General features: G+C 44.8%; 1 protein-coding gene across 1 annotated transcript in view; it reads right to left on the reverse strand.

Moving 5' to 3' along the window:
• The window catches only part of tmprss7 (transmembrane serine protease 7), a 92,808-nt gene that overhangs the window by 46,803 nt on the left and 25,060 nt on the right, over nucleotides 1–20,945 (reverse strand). The window contains exons 7-8 of the mRNA XM_087992713.1: nucleotides 11,188–11,416; nucleotides 3,173–3,306 (exon numbers count right to left, since the gene is read on the reverse strand). Coding sequence (XP_087848839.1) covers nucleotides 3,173–3,306; nucleotides 11,188–11,416 — 363 coding nt within the window. The remainder of the gene's footprint in view (nucleotides 1–3,172; nucleotides 3,307–11,187; nucleotides 11,417–20,945) is intronic.

Here is a 20,945-nt window from a genome sequence, read left to right on the forward strand (position 1 = left end):
CCTGAAGTTGAGCTTGATTACACAACCTTGTGACAGACTAAAGTGCTGCCACTCAGCCAAACTGAGTCTCAAAATGAACAGGTTTTATCGTGTTCTGAGAGAAGAATAGATTTGTATGGAAGAGACACTAGGCAGAATTGAATAAAGCCCACTACAGCAGGCAAGATAGGAGACAGGCTGGTGGAATTGGCTGAAAGACTCTGTGTCAGCTCTGGCAGTGGGCAAAGTGCCCTGCAGTTAGACTGGAAGGGCTCGTTGCAGGAAACCTACCTGTTGCCAGCGGGAAGGCAGTTAGGCTCATTGAAAGGAAAAGCTTATCCTTGAGCCCACCAGGATTGAATGATGGCTCAGGGAGTGAGCTGGATTCATATAAGTCTCCCATGTCCACAGAAACCCACCTAGACAGCTTGGTTTGCCAGCGCCCTAACCAGAGGTCCCTTGTTCACAGGCACTGATCAAGGTTTTGACATGGGGAAGTGGAGTGGGTACTGCCCTTCCCCCAACCATGACCACCTGCCTTCCTGCAACTCCTATCCTCCCCAGGGAACAAATTGTAATGGGGATGCAGTTCAGGTTAGTGCCTGCTTGCATTGAAATTACATCAGGTCTCCCATGGATCTATGTGAGGAATGCTGACTCTTGAGGTACATTCCACTCACACTGTCTGGAAGCCGTCCGCAGTCTACAGACTAGAAGGATAAGGAAATTAACTGGTATATATTCAGATATGTCATAAAAATATTTCTGTTGACATTGTGGGCAGGATTTTCCTAGTGGTGTTCTTACGTATGATTGCCACTCTACCCCCTTTTATTAAAATTGAAAGGAGAGAGTTCTGTATTTCTAAGAGAAAATTCCAAGCAGGGCTAGGAAAATGACAGTCTGGCTATTGGAAAATGCAGGCCTATGTGGCAACTTAGTCCATGTAATGTGCATTATTCAAATGAATAAGAAGAATACTTGTACTTGTTGACTTCTTCCAAACATTCATGAGATCAGTGATGAAATAGCAAGGAACCTATTGACAAAGTCAAATTATATATGTCTGGTATCGTCGGTTGTCTCACAGAAAACTAATGTTGTAGTGGGTACAGTTCAATGCCCAATTAGTAATTGTATCTAATGTCAACTTCAAAGTATTTGAAGTTTTTCCCAAATTAAATAACACAATTTACTGAGAATTTTATAAGATCTATCATTAATACATAAGCATTACATTTCTATTTTCCATTATATCCTTCTGACAATTGATAAAACACATAGTCTTTACTTGCTCCAATTGGTTATTCAGGTTTTGAGAGTGAAATCTGCACTGATTTAAACATTTTTCAGAACTGGATAAAAGCCCATTATTAATAAACATGGATTCTTGAGCCCTGCTATTCTGCCTTCTGATTCCTTGCTTCTTCTTTCACTTCTATTGTGTGATTATATTGAAAATGATTTATGAAAATACAAGTTATAAATATCTGTGTCTGCATCAGGTAAATATTGGACAAACCCGTACAAATGTCAGTTTGGTATTAAATAGGAACACAATGCCTATAATAATAGAAATGAAAATCTGATTGCTGCAGATGTTGATAATCTAAAATGAAAAGAGAAAATGCTGGAAAAAATTCAGATTAGGAGCATCTATGTTCAGAGTGAATCAGCTAACCTTTTAACTGTCACCTTTCATTAGTACTGGAAAAAGTTAAAGATATAGTAAGTTTTGATGAAGAGGTGTGTGTGGGACAAGGACAAAAGATTTGTGATAGATTTGTGGAAGGCAAGAGGCCAAACATAGTTTGAGTGACCACTTTGGAGAATATCCCTTTTCAGGCAGCAAGCATGTTCCTGAGCTTGTTACTCTAATCCTCCATTTTGTTCTTTGGCTTACATTTCTGACCTCAGCCTTCCGCACTGTTCCAGTGAAGCTCAATGTAATCTTCAAGGACAGTACCTTATCTTCCAGCCTCACAGTTACAGACTCCAGGATTCAACATCAAGGTAGTTATTTACCATTTCAGGTGGTAAACATCTATTTCCTTTTCTTTGCTATTGTGATTTTGTATTTTTCTTTCAGTTAGCTAAACAAACAAGGTTCTGGGGTGGGGGAGCCCAGAACTAGAGGGCATAAGTTTAGGGTGAGAGGGGAAAGATTTAAAAGTCACCTAATTTTTTCATGCAGAGGGTGGTGCACATATGGAATGAGTTGCCAGAGGTAGTGGTGGAGGCTGGTACAATTACAACATTTAAAAGGCATCTGGATGGGTATATGAATAGGTAGGTTTAGAAGGATATAGGCCAAGCCCTGACAAATGGGACTAGATTAGTTTAGGATATCTAGAAGAAAGGGAGATCTGCGATTCTCCTGCTCCTTGGATGCTGTCTGGCCTGCTGCGCTTTTCTAGCACCATACTCTCGACTAGTTTAGGATATTTGGTTGGCATGGACAAGTTGGACCAAAGGGTCTGTTTTGGTGCTGTACATCTCTATGACTGTATGGCCTGATCTGGGCACATCTTTTATTTCTTGTTTTCCACCATTTCCTTTCTCTTTGATTCTGGAGGACCAACTCTTCTGTCATTCAGTCTCTTCCCTCTCCAAGCCAAAACCACCTTTGTTTTTGTTTTTGTTCCAAGCACCGCCTGACATAAATCTATTTGCTTGCTAATTTTTTCCAGTACTGATGAGAGACCATAGACCTGAAATGTGTTTTTTTTCTCTCCATGTGGGCTCTGCTTAGCCCACTGAGCTTTTGTTCCTCCATTTTCTCTTTTAATTTGTAGCTATAATGAGGTGTTCAGGTTAAATGGGTAATTAACCAGGACTAGTGCATTAATATTCAGTTTACTCAAAGAATTGTCGCAATCTTGTTGCATAAATAACTACCAGTACTATCAACTTATAAGTAAACTGATGAAAGGCTCATGCCTGAAATGTTGATTCTCCTGCTCCTCGGATGCTGCCTAACCTGCTGTGCTTTTCCAGCATCACACTCTCGAAATAGATATGGCAGCAAGAAGGCCAGCTGTATAATAGGACTTGAGATAAATTATGTTTAATTTTAAGTTGATTCATTTCATTATGCAGTAGACAAAGAGGGCATCAATTAATAGCTGTAAGTGCTCAGAAACAAATTTTCAAAGCTACAATGCAGTCATAGACAAATTTTTTTACAACTTACTTTCACTGGGAATTGCCTCAAAATACCCATTTATTTCTCTTATTCCATGCACTCTGAGGGATTTGAATGAGAGAAACATGCCATTGCCAGTAGACACAAAGGAAACTGGGAAAGAAGCAAAGGGTTCGCAGACTCTGAAATTGATAGACATAAACAACAGACACAAATTTATATTTATAATTACTTGAATAATAATACAGTGCATTGGTCACAGTTCTTCATTTAGAAATCACTATCTTTTGGAGGACTTCTATTATCTATGATTGTAACGTAGAACAATATTCAAGACATATATTGATTTTGTTTCTTTCGTACTCCAATTGGAAACTGAAATCGATTGTGCAAAATATATATTCTGCAGAAATGTTTTGTACAGCATTCTCAAGACTACATAACTGAAAATTGGTGTTTACAGTTCATGATTCATTGTAGTATAGATGAAAAATATGTGCAACAATGAAAAAAAATTATCTAATCATAAAGCCAAAATCAGAAATATGAATTGGAGGGTTGGTAATTATATAGAGACCATAAGAGCAGGAAACGTTGCAGTGGAATGATTTACTTAGGTGAGGTGTAAAACTTTGGTTAATGTTTGAGATATGGGAATAAACATGTTGAAAGTTACACAGGAATACAGCAGGTACATATTTAAGATATGTTTGCATGACATGACTATTCATTAATTTGAAAGTGACCCAATAAAATACTACCTTCAGGACAAAATCAGCAGTGTAAAAGAATACACCTGGTTCACAATTGTGTAAAAGGTGTGTGCACCTGCGTGGCTCAAAGATTGATGTGGGCAAAATGGGGTCGAATTCATGGGACATTGGCACCAGTTCTGGGGAAGAAGGGACCTGTTCCGATAAGACGGTCTTCATCTGAACCGTGCTGGGACCAGAGTCCTAGCAAATCACAAAACTTAAGGCTGTGGGCAGGGCTTTAAACTAAATGATGGTGGGGAAGGTTCATTTTTAGGGGAAAATTAGAAAACCCAAATTAAAAGAGGAGGGAATTGAGTGCAGAACTCAGGAGAGGTTATTAAAATCTCCAGCACAGAACAAATAGGACAGAGTGTATGAAAAGAGTTAACAATCAAAGTTCAGATACACTGGACAAACAAATGACAATGAGAAGAGGGACAGTTAATGCAGGACTGAAAGTGTTATATCTGAATGCACGCAGTGTAAGGAATAAGGTAAATGAGCTTGTGCTCAGATCAAAATTGTCAGGTATGACGTGGTGGGCATCACAGAGATGTGGCTGCACGCGGATCTGGATTGGGAGCTGAATATCCAAGGATATACATCCTATCGAAAAGTTAGGCAGGTGGGCAGATGCAGTGGGGTTGCCTTATTAGTAAGCAATGAAATCAATCAATAGTAAGAAACGAAGTTGGGTCCAATGGTGCAGAGCTGAAAATGTGTTGCTGGAAAAGCGAAGCAGGTCAGGCAGCATCCAGGGAACAGGAGAATCGACGTTTCGGGCATAAGCCCTTCTTCAGGAATGAGGAAAGTTTGTCCAGCAGGCTAAGATAAAAGGTAGGGAGGAGAGACTTGGGGGAAGGGCGTCGGAAATGTGATAGGTGGAAAGAGGTCAAGGTGAGGGTGATAGGTCAGACTGGGGTGGGGACGGAGAGGTCGGGAAGAAGATTGCAGGTTAGGAAGACGGTGCTGAATTCGATGGATTAGACTGAGACAAGGTGGGGGGAGGGGAAATGAGGAAACTGGTGAAATCCGAGTACATCCCTTGTGGTTGGAGGGTTCCTAGGTGGAAGATGAGGCGCTCTTCCTCCAACCGTCGTTTTGGCGATGGAGGAGTCCAAAGACCTGCATATCCTTGGTGGAGTGGGAGGGGGAATTGAAATGTTGAGCCACAGGGTGGTTGGGTTGGTTGGTCCGGGTGTCCCAGAGGTGTTCTCTGAAACGCTCCGCAAGTAGCCGGCCTGTCTCCCCAGTATAGAGGAGGCCACATCGGGTGCAGAGGATGCAATAGATGATGTGTGTGGAGGTGCAGGTGAATCTGTGGCGGATATGGAAGTTTCCTTTGGGGCCTTGGAGGGAGGTGAGGGGGGAGGTGTGGGCGCAAGTCTTACACCTCCTGCGGTTGCAGGGGAAGGTGCCGGGAGTGGAGGTTGGGTTGGTGGGGGGTGTGGACCTGACGAGGGAGTCACGGAGGGAGTGGTCTTTACGGAATGCTGATAGGGGAGGGGAGGGAAATATATCCTTGGTGGTGGGGTCCGTTTGGAGGTGGCGGAAATGACAGCGGATGATGCGCTGAACATGGAGATTGGTGGGGTGGTAGGTGAGGACCAGTGGGGTTCTGTCCTGGTGGCGGTTGGAGGGGCGGGGCTCAAGGGCGGAGGAGCGGGAAGTGGAAGAGATGCGGTGGAGGGCATCGTCGACCACGTTGGGGGGGAAATTGCGGTCCTTGAAGAAGGAGGCCATCTGGGTTGTGCGTTTTTGGAACTGGTCCTCCTGGGAGCAGATGCGGCGGAGTCGAAGGAATTGGGAGAATGGGATGGCGTTTTAACAGGGGGCAGGATGGCCTCCTTCTTCAAGTACCGCAATTTCCCCCCCAACGTGGTCGACGATGCCCCCCACCGCATCTCTTTCACTTCCCGCTCCTCTGCCCTTGAGCCCCGCCCCTCCAACCGCCACCAGGACAGAACCCCACTGGTCCTCACCTACCACCCCACCAATCTCCATGTTCAGCGCATCATCCGCCGTCATTTCCGCCACCTCCAAACGGACCCCACCACCAAGGATATATTTCCCTCCCCTCCCCTATCAGCATTCCGTAAAGACCACTCCCTCCGTGACTCCCTCATCAGGTCCACATCCCCCATCAACCCAACCTCCACTCCTGGCACCTTCCCCTGCAACCGCAGGAGGTGTAAGACTTGCGCCCACACCTCCCCCCTCACCTCCCTCCAAGGCCCCAAAGGAAACTTCCATATCCGCCACAGATTCACCTGCACCTCCACACACATCATCTATTGCATCCTCTGCACCCGATGTGGCCTCCTCTATATTGGGGAGACAGGCCGGCTACTTGCGGAGTGTTTCTGAGAACACCTGACCAACCAACTCAACCACCCTGTGGCTCAACATTTCAATTCCCCCTCCCACTCCACCAAGGATATGCAGGTCTTTGGACTCCTCCATCGCCAGACCACAACAAAACGACGGTTTGAGGAAGAGTGCCTCATCTTCCGCCTAGGAACCCTCCAACCACAAGGGATGAACTCGGATTTCACCAGTTTCCTCATTCCCCCTCCCCCCACCTTGTCTCAGTCTAATCCATCGAATTCAGCACCGCCTTCCTAACCTGCAATCTTCTTCCCGACCTCTCTGCCCCCACCCCAGTCTGACCTATCACCCTCACCTTGACCTCTTTCCACCTATCACATTTCCGACGCCCCTCCCCCAAGTCCCTCCTCCCTACCTTTTATCTTAGCCTGCTGGACAAACTTTCCTCATTCCTGAAGAAGGGCTTATGCCCGAAACGTCGATTCTCCTGTTCCCTGGATGCTGCCTGACCTGCTGCGCTTTTCCAGCAACACATTTTCAGCTCTGATCTCCAGCATCTGCAGACCTCACTTTCTCTCCAATGGTGCAGAATCTGTTTGGTAGAATTGAGGAACTGCAAGGTAAAAAATGAACACAGTTGGAGTCATGTATAGGCCTCCAAACAGTAGTCAGGGGCTGAGACACAAGATATATCAGGAGATTAAAATAGATGTGTAGGAAAGGCAAAGTCTCAGTGATCATGGAGGGATTTCAATATGCAGGTGGTCTGGGAAAATCAGGTTCACAATAAAGGGAATTTGTGAAATGTCCACAAGATGGCTTTTTGGAGCAGTTTGTGGTGGAGCCCACTAGGAAACAGGCAATACTGGCTTCGGAGTTGTGTAATGAGGCAGACTTGATAAGTGAGCTTAAGGTGAAGGAACTCTTAGGAAGCAGTGATCATAACATGATTGAATTTACTCTGCAATTTGAGAGAGAGAAGATAGAATCAGAGGTGACGGAATTTCTGCTGAATAAAGACAACTGCTGCTGAAACATTATTTCAATGAGCCACCACATACTGCAGCACAGAGGGACTACACAGAGCAGAGGAAAATCTCCTATACAGTGTAGTTAAAAAGAACGGGTACACAATAAACACAGTCCGCCGATTTCTCTGCAACAAACCCCAATAAGCAGACAAAACCACGTCCAGAAACCCTAGCCACTCTCTCCTACATCAAAGACATTTCGGAAATGACTGCCAGACTACTCAGACCCATTGGCATCATGGTAGCCCACAAACACACCAACACACTAAAACAGCAGCTAATGAGCTTGAAAGATCCTATACAGACAATAAGCAAAACTAATGTCATTTACAAAATACCTTGCAAGCACTGTAACAAACATTACATTGGACAAACAGGCATAAAACTAGCCACCAGGATACAAGAACATCAACTAGCCACAAAAAAATGACCCACTCTCACTAGTATCCTTACATACAGATAAGGAAGGACACCACTTTGACTGCGACAACATATCCATCCTCGGACAAGCCAAACAGAGTCACATATGAGAATTCCTAGAAGCTTGGCATTCCAACTGGAACTCTATCAACAAATCCATTTACCACTCCCTGAGTAAAAGAACAGGAAATGACATCACCATCCCAAGGAAACCGAAACACATAAACATAAAGCAAGCCATACCACCAGTGCTTCAGTTGGACGCTCACTGATGATATTTCCTAGTATGGTGACGAAATGTCTGAAAATGAACCTTCCAGCTCAGAAAGCAAACTGACATGGTTTACATCAACCTGAGCTGCAAATTTTCTCAAAACTCACTAAGAGTAGATCTTTTAGAACAGAGATAAGGAGAAACTTCTTCAACCAGACAGTGGTGAATGTATGGAATTCACTGCCACAGGAGGCTGTAAAGGTCAATTTTTGAGTATATTTAAGACAGAGATAGTTAAGTTCATGATTGTAAAGGGGATCAAGGATTTCAGGGAGAAAGTAGGAAAATGGGATTGAGAAACCTATCAGCCATGACTGAATGGTGGAGCAGACTCGATGAGCTGAATGGCTTAATTTCTGCTCCTATACCTTATGGTCATATGGTCTTTCCTGTTGGAATTTTGTGCCTTAGAGGAATATATTTTTACATACCATATCATATTTCCTTAACTACTATACATTGCCCATGTAACATTAAATTTTTTAATGTATTTTTTCAGAACACCATGGTTGCCCCTCATGCCTTCATAGTTTCCATTGTTTAGATTTAAGACCCTGTTTTCAGAATGAGTTATATAACTTTCAAAATTAATGTAAAATTCTATCACATTATAGTCACTATTTCTCAAAGTCTCCTTTACAGCAAAATTAATCTCTTTTGTTACATAATCATAAATCTAAAATAACTCGATCCCCAGTTGGTTCTTTAATGTACTTCTCCAGAAATTTATCTGAAGGAAACTCTGGGGATTCTTCATCCATAGCATTTGCACCAGTAAGAGCCAGATTGACGTGAACTATTGTAGGAAAATTGGGAAAATTTGGTGAGGTATCTTGACATCAAGTCTGAAAAATTACATTTCCCATCCAAGTTCCACAGATCAAGACAAGGTTCTCTCTAGTGTTGAAGAACTAGGGCGGCACAGTGGCACAGTGGTTAGCACTGCTGCCTCACAGCGCCAGAGACCTGGGTTCATTTCCCGCCTCAGGCGACTGACTGTGTGGAGTTTGCACGTTCTCCCCGTGTCTGCGTGGGTTTCCTCCGGGTGCTCTGGTTTCCTCCCATAGTCCAAAGATGTGCAGGTTAGGTGAATTAGCCATGCTAAACTGCCCGTAGTGTTAGGTAAGGGGTAAATGTAGGGGTATGGGTGGGTTGCGCTTCGGCAGGTCGGTGTGGACTTGTTGGGCCGAAGGGCCTGTTTGCACACTGTAATGTAATCTAATCTAATCTAAAAACTACCTATATATAAGAATTAATGCTCATTATTGTCCTCATGATTACTTAAACTCACCTCATGAATGTGCATTCTCCTATTCTGCACGCTGCTGTATATAAATTAGACACTAAAAAATCCCAATATGAAAGTCAGCATAGGCACCTGGAAACTTGGAAACTGCAGTTCACCATTTACACCCCTAAACCTCCATCTTGGACAATAGGCACTAATGTCTCAGAGCATGCTCCCTGGACAGCTGCTGCCATGCACCTCATCTTCAAAGATATTGGAATCTGACACTTGACAGCTTTACCACACCCTCAAGCTAGCCCTTTCTCAAGCGCATTTAAGAGCCAACTGATATAGTTAGGGAAGACAATGGCCTCATAGTATTATCACTAGACCATTAATCCAGAGAACTAAGTAATGTCCTGGGACTTGGGTGCACAATCCTGCCATGGCAAATGGTGGAATTTGATTTCAATAAAAAGAATCATGGAATTAAGAGTGTAATGGTGACCACAAATCAATTATTGATTTTGGAAAACCCCATCTGGTTCACTAATGCCCCTTATGGAAAGAAACTGCCATTCTTATCTGCTCTGGCCTACATGTGAGTCCAGACCCATAGCAATGTGGTTAACTCTTCAACTGCCCACTGGGTGGGCAATAAATACTGGCCTAGACAGCGACATCCTCAACTCATAAAAATGAATTTTAAAAGTGTCAACCAATTTCACTCACCTAGGTTAATTTTACATAGCAATTTACAGATTATAATACAACTACATGAATTTTTAAAAGTAGAATACAATGTACACATTGTTAGATGCAATATTACAAGATTATCCAAAGGTTTGCTTTATCCTCACATCATGCAAGATATAAACATAGAAACCAGGAGCAGGAAGAAGCCATTTAGCCCTTAGAGCCTGCTGTACCAGTCCAAATGATCTGGCTGATGAGCCAATCCAGTGTGCTATCCCTATTTCCTCCCCATTCCTTTTTATCCATTTAGCCCTAAGAAAAAATCTAACTCCTTCTTGTAAACATTCAATGTCTGGGCTTCAACCACTTTCAGTAGCAGTGAATTCCACAGGCTCACCGCTCATTGGGCGAAGGAATTTCTCCTTATCTCAGTCCTAAATGGCCTGCCCCATTATCTTTAAAAAGTGAGCCACTGGTTCTGGGCTCCCTGGTCATCAGAAACATTATTTCTACATTTAGCAGTCCAGTTGAATTTTTATTGATTTCTATGAGATCCTTCTTCATTCTTCTAAACTCCAGTGAAAATAATCCTAATTGATCCCACCTCTCTTCATGTCAGTCCTGCCTTCCCAGGAACTAATTTAGTAAATCTTTGTTTCACTCCCTCTATTTCTAAAACTTTTCTCAAATAAAGAAACCAAAACTGTAGATAATATTCCAGGTGTGGTCTCACCAGTGTCCTATACAATTGCAGCAAGACATCGCTGCTCCTGTACTCTCACCATGAAGGCCAACTTATCATTTGTTGTCTTCACTGCTTGCTGCATCTGCATGCTTACTTTCAGTGACTGTTGTACAAGGACACAGGACTGGCTGTGCATCCCCTTTTCCCAATTTATTGCCATTCAGTTAATAATCTGCCTTCCTGTTTTTGCTGCTGAATTGGATAACCTCACATGACACTTCATATATTTGCTGACTCACATAACTTGTTGAAATCACACCAAAGTATTTCTGCGTCCTCCTCATGGTGCACCCTCTCACCCAGCTTTGTGTCATCTGCAAATTTGGAGATATTACGTTCAGTAATTTCATCTAAATAACTAATATATATTGTGAAGAGCTGGGGTCCAAGCAGTAGTCCCTGTAGTACCCCATTAGTCACTGGCTGCCACTCAGATTAAGATCTTCGTTTCCTGCCTGAAGTGAAAGGTAATCATTCCTGATTATGCATGACTATTTAGCGCATGTTGTAAAATCAACAGAAATATGGTATTGTTCAGTTAAGCAATCCAGCTATCCAAAAATACTTGAAGAACAATAAAACATACCGGTATAAATTCTTGCTCCTTATAGGCATGAGAGAGTCGTAAATGCTAAGTGAATCTGTGACACAGCTGTCTGGTTCAATCTGTAAGGAGCTGAGAGAGAGGCGAATGACATGTCCTGGTGGTGAAGTCAGCTTGAAGTGGCAGTGTACTTGTCCAGAGGCAGCAAAGATGTTTAAAGGAATTGGAATACCAGCCTGCTCGGCAAATTTATCGATAACATATTTAGAACCTGGAGAAAGCAAAGTCTTATTACAGATGATTTGACATTGTATGTCCACTTCCTAAATTTCCCCTGCATACACTTTTTCTGCAACATACCCTTTTCATAAATTGAAGAATGAAATTGAGGCATTTCAATATCACACCCATCCTGAGTAAGCTTGACTTGCCAACTTTGCTTCTGTAACTGACACTGTAAATTCTTTATTACTCTTTAAACAGTATGAAAATTTATATTCCGAAAATCTCTATTCCATCAAATTCTAACTATTCTGCTACACTGTTGAAAATTCTTCAAGTACAGTTTGCTTTCCAATTAATTCAGAGTCACTTATTAGTTTTTCTAATTTATATTATAATGTTACTTCCTGAAGAAAACTCATTGCAATATCACATATATTCTTTTTTATTAAAAAAGTTACAAAGAAAACAAGTAAAGGTAGGGCTTTAAAAAGTCTTGACCCTTTTATCAACACAATTACACTCAGAGCTTTCCTAGGTCTGTGCAGATGTGTGACTAGAATGCAGAGTGCAATCCCATTGTAAGAAGAGGGAAAACCATTCTGTACTTTATTTAAATGTATTAGAATATCTCACACTTAGGAGACACTGCAATATGGATCTCTGCCTCATTTCTCCGCTCCCAAATGCTGCTCCAGTACCATCATCAGCGGTGACTAGTCTTTTAATATTCATGTAGATCCACATTAAAATTCCTCAAGTGAAGGATTTTCATAATCACTCCCAGAATTACACAATTACAATCTGTATAAATGAAAACTATAACAGAAGACAATGAAGTGGTAAATTTACAGCTCCTTAAAATCCTTCATGGCCCATCAATTTTCCTCCGATTGAACAAATTGAGAGTTTCCAAGTGCAGATACTATATGTTGATTTCAAATCTGTTAAATCAAAGGCATGAGCGAATATGTTCAATATCATATATCCTGGCAGGTTGAATTCTGGCAAAGTTACAACTGAAGGGATATATTGATTTCACACATTCTAGTTCTTTCCTTACTCGTGTATTGTGGTTAGCAATCTCCAAAGCTGCAGAGTATGCCAAACCTTCAGGTCCAGGTTTCTGCCCAGTGGGCTCACACATTGGTGAAAAATCCAACCCAAACCCTTCAAACTTGCAGGCTTGCACAACTGTCCCTAGCAACTACAAAATGGTTTGTCAGTTGCTTTAAAAGAAAGCAAATCACAGCAAATATTTGAGTGATATGCATATTGATCTAAATCAGGTGGAACTTGAAAATTAATTGACAATCTGGAACTCATTTTTCAATTGCGATATTGCCCAGGTACCTGTCACAAAGTTTGGATTGCCATTTCCCATAGCCTACCCCAGTCTCCCTGCTCCACTCCTAAACCTCTTGTCCCAATGTTGGAGTGGAGCTCCAAGGTAATGACCCGTTATGAATGTTCTACAAAAAACAATGCCCCAATATTTGAAAGCCTATCACTATATCTATAAAATCTTGTTAATCCCCATCCCAGGTGAACCCCAGCAATGACACTCAATCATCTTGAATCCAAATGACACTTTATTCCCAATACATACACAATGTGTCAGTCTCAGTATACTGAAAGATTGGCCCAATGCGCAAACCATGCAATGAGTTAAGAGTAACTACAAGTGTTTCTTTTCTTATGGAAAAGAAATTAAAAACAGAAAAGATAATGGGCCATATTTTCTAGGAAGTGATTCTGTCCCAAAAAAGGGATCTGGACCAGCTGAAGGGGGATTGGGTCAGGAACAGGTGAAAGGGGATTGGGTTTGGAATACATGAAGGGTGATTGGGTGAATGGGATAGGGAGGCCAAACAGGTGAGGGAGGATCAGGTCAGGTATAGATAATGGATGATTGGGTGAAGAGATTGAGTTTGGAATGGATGAAACGGGATCGGGTTTGGATTGGGTGAGGGGGTCAGATCTGGAATAGATAAAGGTGATTGGGTGAAGGGGAAACTGTGTCAAACTGGTGAGGGGGGGGGTGAGTCTGGAACAGATGAAGGGTGATTGGGTGAAGAGATCGGGTTTGGAACAGGTGAAAAGGGATCGGGTCTGGATTGCGTGAAGGAGAATCAGGTCTGGATTGGGGGAATGATGATTGGGTCTGGAACGGGTGAAGGAGGTTTGGGAATGGAGCAGGTGAAGGGGGTCCATATCCTTGCAGATTTACAATTCAGTGTGTGATTGTGGCAGCTGCAAAACATCATCTCCCAGTGACAACTATAGAATTTATTTTAATTTAGTTATGGAGTGGGTACTTGTAGTGATTGGATCAGGTGGATCCTGTTGACTGCACAAACCTTGATTAAAGCTTTTAACCCTGAGCCAATCAGGACACCCTGGCTGACCAATATTAACAGGGGATTTAAAAAGAAAAAAAAAATTAATAAACAGGGAGTGCCATGGGTGCTGGGGAAAAAAAATAAGCACTACCGCAGTTAGGCGAAAAGAGAAAAAAAAATTAGCAGGGGATTGGGTGCTGCACGCAGCAGTCCCCTGCAACCGCAGTTTGCAGTGGTTCACGGACTCCCAGCCCAACTGCTTGTTCTGTGGCGCTGTGGAGTCCGTGGACCATGTATATATTGGGTGTGGGCGTTTGCACTCCCTTTTTGATTTCCTGAAAAACCTTCTCCTCTGTTTTTGGCTGCACTTCAGTCCCACGCTCCTGATCTTTGGGCACCCGGTACGGAGGAAGGAGGGCAGGTCTGAAGACCTCCTCGTGGGTCTGCTCCTGGGCCTGGCCAAACTGGCCATAAACAGGTCCAGGCAGCGGGCCATGGAGGGGGTCGTTAAGGCCGACTGCCTGCCCCTCTTCCGCGGTTACGTTAGAGCCCGGGTGTCCTTGGAGAAGGAGCACGCGGTGTCCACCAACACCCTGGAGTTGTTCAGGGAGAGGTGGGCGCCGCAGGGAGTGGAGTGCATCATTTCTCCCTCCAATTCTATTTTGATTTAGTCCCTCCCCTCCCCTTCACTGTTTTGATCACACAGCACTGTCCCTTGATGTGAAGGGCAGTGCTTGTCACTGGCCACCCGGGTGTTTTCCTATCTCTCTGGTGGTGGAATTTGAATAAAGATTGGTGCACTTTGTGTCTTTCACTGTGTCTCCCACCTGCACACACACACAAAAAAAAAAGAAGAAAGAAAAAAAAAAAAAAGAAAAAAAAAATTAACAGGGGATTTAAAAAGAAAAAAAAAATTAATAAACAGGGAGTGCCATGGGTGCTGGGGAAAAAAAATAAGCACTACCGCAGTTAGGCGAAAAGAGAAAAAAAAATTAGCAGGGGATTGGGTGCTGCACGCAGCAGTCCCCTGCAACCGCAGTTTGCAGTGGTTCACGGACTCCCAGCCCAACTGCTTGTTCTGTGGCGCTGTGGAGTCCGTGGACCATGTATATATTGGGTGTGGGCGTTTGCACTCCCTTTTTGATTTCCTGAAAAACCTTCTCCTCTGTTTTTGGCTGCACTTCAGTCCCACGCTCCTGATCTTTGGGCACCCGGTACGGAGGAAGGAGGGCAGGTCTGAAGACCTCCTCGTGGGTCTGCTCCTGGGCCTGGCCAAACTGGCCATCAACAGGTCCAGGCAGCGGGCCGTGGAGGGGGTCGTTAGGGCCGACTGCCTGCCCCTCTTCCGCGGTTACGTTAGAGCCCGGGTGTCCTTGGAGAAGGAGCACGCGGTGTCCACCAACACCCTGGAGTTGTTCAGGGAGAGGTGGGCGCCGCAGGGAGTGGAGTGCATCATTTCTCCCTCCAATTCTATTTTGATTTAGTCCCTACCCTCCCCTTCACTGTTTTGATCACACAGCACTGCCCTTTGATGTGAAGGGCAGTGTTTGTCACTGGCCACCCGGGTGTTTTCCTATCTTCCTGGTGGTGGAAATTGAATAAACGATTGGTGCACTTTGTGTCTTTCACTGTGTCTCACACCTGCACACACACACCATGGGTGCTGGGGATAAAATAAGCACTACCGCACTTAGGTGGTAGTGTGGGGGTTAAAAAAAAAAAAAAAAAAAAAAATAATGGCTTGCAAGGGCAGGTCTGAAGACCTCCTCGTGGGAGAAAAAAAAAAGAGAAAAAAAAAAAAAGGAAAAAAATAAAAAAAAAATTAACAGGGGATTTAAAAAGAAAAAAAAAATTAATAAACAGGAGTGCCATGGGTGCTGGGGAAAAAAATAAGCACTACCGCAGTTAGGCGAAAAGAGAAAAAAAAATTAGCAGGGGATTGGGTGCTGCACGCAGCAGTCCCCTGCAACCGCAGTTTGCAGTGGTTCAGGGACTCCCAGCCCAACTGCTTGTTCTGTGGCGCTGTGGAGTCCGTGGACCATGTATATATTGGGTGTGGGCGTTTGCACTCCCTTTTTGATTTCCTGAAAAACCTTCTCCTCTGTTTTTGGCTGCACTTCAGTCCCACGCTCCTGATCTTTGGGCACCCGGTACGGAGGAAGGAGGGCAGGTCTGAAGACCTCCCCGTAGGTCTGCTCCTGGGCCTGGCCAAACTGGCCATCAACAGGTCCAGGCAGCGGGCCGTGGAGGGGGTCGTTAGGGCCGACTGCCTGCCCCTCTTCCGCGGTTACGTTAGAGCCCGGGTGTCCTTGGAGAAGGAGCACGCGGTGTCCACCAACACCCTGGAGTTGTTCAGGGAGAGGTGGGCGCCGCAGGGAGTGGAGTGCATCATTTCTCCCTCCAATTCTATTTTGATTTAGTCCCTACCCTCCCCTTCACTGTTTTGATCACACAGCACTGCCCTTTGATGTGAAGGGCAGTGTTTGTCACTGGCCACTCGGGTGTTTTCCTATCTTCCTGGTGGTGGAAATTGAATAAAGATTGGTGCACTTTGTGTCTTTCACTGTGTCTCACACCTGCACACACACACCATGGGTGCTGGGGATAAAATAAGCACTACCGCACTTAGGTGGTAGTGTGGGGGTTAAATTAAAAAAAAAGAAAGAAAAAAAAAAGAAAAAAAAAAGAGAAAAAAAAATTAACAGGGGATTTAAAAAGAAAAAAAAAATTAATAAACAGGAGTGCCATGGGTGCTGGGGAAAAAAAATAAGCACTACCGCAGTTAGGCGAAAAGAGAAAAAAAAATTAGCAGGGGATTGGGTGCTGCACGCAGCAGTCCCCTGCAACCGCAGTTTGCAGTGGTTCACGGACTCCCAGCCCAACTGCTTGTTCTGTGGCGCTGTGGAGTCCGTGGACCATGTATATATTGGGTGTGGGCGTTTGCACTCCCTTTTTGATTTCCTGAAAAACCTTCTCCTCTGTTTTTGGCTGCACTTCAGTCCCACGCTCCTGATCTTTGGGCACCCGGTACGGAGGAAGGAGGGCAGGTCTGAAGACCTCCTCGTGGGTCTGCTCCTGGGCCTGGCCAAACTGGCCATCAACAGGTCCAGGCAGCGGGCCGTGGAGGGGGTCGTTAGGGCCGACTGCCTGCCCCTCTTCCGCGGTTACGTTAGAGCCCGGGTGTCCTTGGAGAAGGAGCACGCGGTGTCCACCAACACCCTGGAGTTGTTCAGGGAGAGGTGGGCGCCGCAGGGAGTGGAGTGCATCATTTCTCCCTCCAACTCTATTTTGATTTAGTCCCTACCCTCCCCTTCACTGTTTTGATCACACAGCACTGTCCCTTGATGTGAAGGGCAGTGCTTGTCACTGGCCACCCGGGTGTTTTCCTATCTTCCTGGTGGTGGAAATTGAATAAAGATTGGTGCACTTTGTGTCTTTCACTGTGTCTCACACCTGCACACACACACCATGGGTGCTGGGGATAAAATAAGCACTACTGCACTTAGGTGGTAGTGTGGGGGTTAAAAAAAAAGACAAAAAAAAAAAAAAAAAATAGGGATTCACACAGCACTGCCCTTTGATGCGAAGGGCAGTGCTTGTCACTGGCCAAAAAAAAAAAAAAAAAAAAAATTAACAGGGGATTTAAAAAGAAAAAAAAAATTAATAAACAGGAGTGCCATGGGTGCTGGGGAAAAAAAATAAGCACTACCGCAGTTAGGCGAAAAGAGAAAAAAAAATTAGCAGGGGATTGGGTGCTGCACGCAGCAGTCCCCTGCAACCGCAGTTTGCAGTGGTTCACGGACTCCCAGCCCAACTGCTTGTTCTGTGGCGCTGTGGAGTCCGTGGACCATGTATATATTGGGTGTGGGCGTTTGCACTCCCTTTTTGATTTCCTGAAAAATCTTCTCCTCTGTTTTTGGCTGCACTTCAGTCCCACGCTCCTGATCTTTGGGCACCCGGTACGGAGGAAGGAGGGCAGGTCTGAAGACCTCCCCGTGGGTCTGCTCCTGGGCCTGGCCAAACTGGCCATTAACAGGTCCAGGCAGCGGGCCGTGGAGGGGGTCGTTAGGGCCAACTGCCTGCCCCTCTTCCGCGGTTACGTTAGAGCCCGGGTGTCCTTGGAGAAGGAGCATGCGGTGTCCACCAACACCCTGGAGTTGTTCAGGGAGAGGTGGGCGCCGCAGGGAGTGGAGTGCATTATTTCTCCCTCCAATTCTATTTTGATTTAGTCCCTACCCTCCCCTTCACTGTTTTGATCACACAGCACTGCCCTTTGATGTGAAGGGCAGTGCTTGTCACTGGCCACCCGGGTGTTTTCCTATCTTCCTGGTGGTGGAAAGTGAATAAAGATTGGTGCACTTTGTGTCTTTCACTGTGTCTCACACCTGCACACACACACCATGGGTAGAAAAAAAAAAGAGAAAAAAAAAATTAACAGAGGATTTAAAAAGAAAAAAAAAATTAATAAACAGGAGTGCCATGGGTGCTCGGGAAAAAAAATAAGCACTACCGCAGTTAGGCGAAAAGAGAAAAAAAAATTAGCAGGGGATTGGGTGCTGCACGCAGCAGTCCCCTGCAACCGCAGTTTGCAGTGGTTCAGGGACTCCCAGCCCAACTGCTTGTTCTGTGGCGCTGTGGAGTCCGTGGACCATGTATATATTGGGTGTGGGCGTTTGCACTCCCTTTTTGATTTCCTGAAAAACCTTCTCCTCTGTTTTTGGCTGCACTTCAGTCCCACGCTCCTGATCTTTGGGCACCCGGTACGGAGGAAGGAGGGCAGGTCTGAAGACCTCCCCGTAGGTCTGCTCCTGGGCCTGGCCAAACTGGCCATCAACAGGTCCAGGCAGCGGGCCGTGGAGGGGGTCGTTAGGGCCGACTGCCTGCCCCTCTTCCGTGGCTACGTTAGAGCCCGGGTGTCCTTGGAGAAGGAGCATGCGGTGTCGACCAACACCCTGGAGTTGTTCAGGGAGAGGTGGGTGCCGCAGGGAGTGGAGTGCATCATTTCTCCCTCCAACTCTATTTTGATTTAGTCCCTACCCTCCCCCTCACTGTTTTGATCACACAGCACTGTCCCTTGCTGTGAAGGGCAGTGTTTGTCACTGGCCACCCGGGTGTTTTCCTATCTTCCAAAAAAAAATTAACAGGGGATTTAAAAAGAAAAAAAAAATTAATAAACAGGAGTGCCATGGGTGCTGGGGAAAAAAAGTAAGCACTACCGCAGTTAGGCGAAAAGAGAAAAAAAAATTAGCAGGGGATTGGGTGCTGCACGCAGCAGTCCCCTGCAACCGCAGTTTGCAGTGGTTCACGGACTCCCAGCCCAACTGCTTGTTCTGTGGCGCTGTGGAGTCCGTGGACCATGTGTATATTGGGTGTGGGCGTTTGCACTCCCTTTTTGATTTTCTTAAAAACCTCCTCCTCTGCTTTTGGTTGCACTTCAGTCCCACGCTCCTGATCTTTGGGCACCCGGTACGGAGGATGGAGGGCAGGTCAGAAGACCTCCTCGTGGGTCTGCTCCTGGGCCTGGCCAAACTGGCCATCAACAGCGGGCCGTGGAGGGGATCGTTAGGGCCGACTGCCTGCCCCTCTTCCGCGGTTACGTTAGAGCCCGGGTGTCCTTGGAGAAGGAGCACGCGGTGTCGACCAACACCCTGGAGTTGTTCAGGGAGAGGTGGGCACCGCAGGGAGTGGAGTGCATTATTTCTCCCTCCAATTCTATTTTGATTTAGTCCCTACCCTCCCCTTCACTGTTTTGATCACACAGCACTGCTCTTTGATGTGAAGGGCAGTGCTTGTCACTGGCCACTCGGGTGTTTTCCTATCTTCCTGGTGGTGGAAATTGAATAAGATTCGTGCACTTTGTGTCTTTCACTGTGTTTCACACCTATACACACACACCATGGGTGCTGGGGAAAAAATAAGCACTACCACGGTTAGGCGGTAGTGTGGGGTGTGAAAAAAAACAAAAAAAAAATTAACAGGGGATTTTCAGTATCAAGGACTTCCCACATGTAAATAAAGGGTGATTGGTGATGGGATACCGGCCTCTGTTGAGTTGTTTCAACTCCTGTTCCTTTTCTTTAATTCATTCATAAACAAGAAAAAAAAAATTAACAGGGGATTTAGAATCCTATCAGTTCAGGGGACTGACTCTGAGCTGGTTGGCTGGCTGGTTGATTGGCTACAGCCAGTTTATTGTGCACACATAAATAAAGGGTGATTTGTTGATGGTATATTGGCCTCTGCACAGTTATTTCAGTACTGTTGGCTGGGGTGGCATTTATTGCCCAACCATAGCTCCCTTGATAAGTTATTGGTGAGCTGTTGAGAAATGTTGCAGTCTGTTTGAAGTAGGTGGTTCCACAATGTCATTAGAGAGGGAGTTCCAGCATTTTGACCCAGTAACAATGAAGGAATAGTAATATACTTACAATTCAGGATGGTGAGTGACTTGGAAGGGAACTTGCAGATTGTGGTGTTCAGTGTATCTGCTACCTTTGTCTTTCTACATGGAAGTGGTCATGGGTTTAGAAAGTGTTGTCTAAGGAGCCTTGGTGAATTTCTGCTGTGCTTTTTGAAGATAGTACACACTGCTGCTGAGCATTGGTAGTGGAGAGAGTGGATATTTGTAGATGTGGTGCCAATCAAGTGGGCTGCTTTGTCCTTGATGGTGTTAAGCTTTTTGAGTGTTCTTCTGTATTTGTGTCCATGTGAGTGACTTGTAGGCTTTGCCTGAGAAACTGCATGGTAATCCTCCCATACTTCCTTTTGTGTTGCTGCCCATGTCCCCAATGATCTTTCAGCCTCCCCATTTCCATTTAGTCTTTTTAAAATCTAAGTATATGTATGTATACATAGTTGTACATGTCCCCACATTAGCCCCAGAGTCATTGGTAGGCGGTAGTGTGGGGTGTGAAAAAAAACAAAAAAAAAATTAACAGGGGATTTTCAGTATCAAGGACTTCCCACATGTAAATAAAGGGTGATTGGTGATGGGATACCGGCCTCTGTTGAGTTGTTTCAACTCCTGTTCCTTTTCTTTAATTCATTCATAAACAAGAAAAAACTTGCTTTGCAAGTTGTCATGCTCTTAATGATCATTTATACTCTCCACATTGAGATCATAATGATGTTGACCCTTGAAACTCACTCTCACTTCTGGTGCTCCCCGTCCTTTCTTATGGTCAATGAGATCCCATCCTTCTATTTCAAATTTCCACCTTTGATTGTAATCATTCC

Source organism: Chiloscyllium plagiosum, unplaced genomic scaffold (genome assembly GCF_037043375.1).
Source record: "Chiloscyllium plagiosum isolate Xiang-an unplaced genomic scaffold, Cpla_swu_hap1 HiC_scaffold_12, whole genome shotgun sequence".
Taxonomy (NCBI): domain Eukaryota; kingdom Metazoa; phylum Chordata; class Chondrichthyes; order Orectolobiformes; family Hemiscylliidae; genus Chiloscyllium; species Chiloscyllium plagiosum.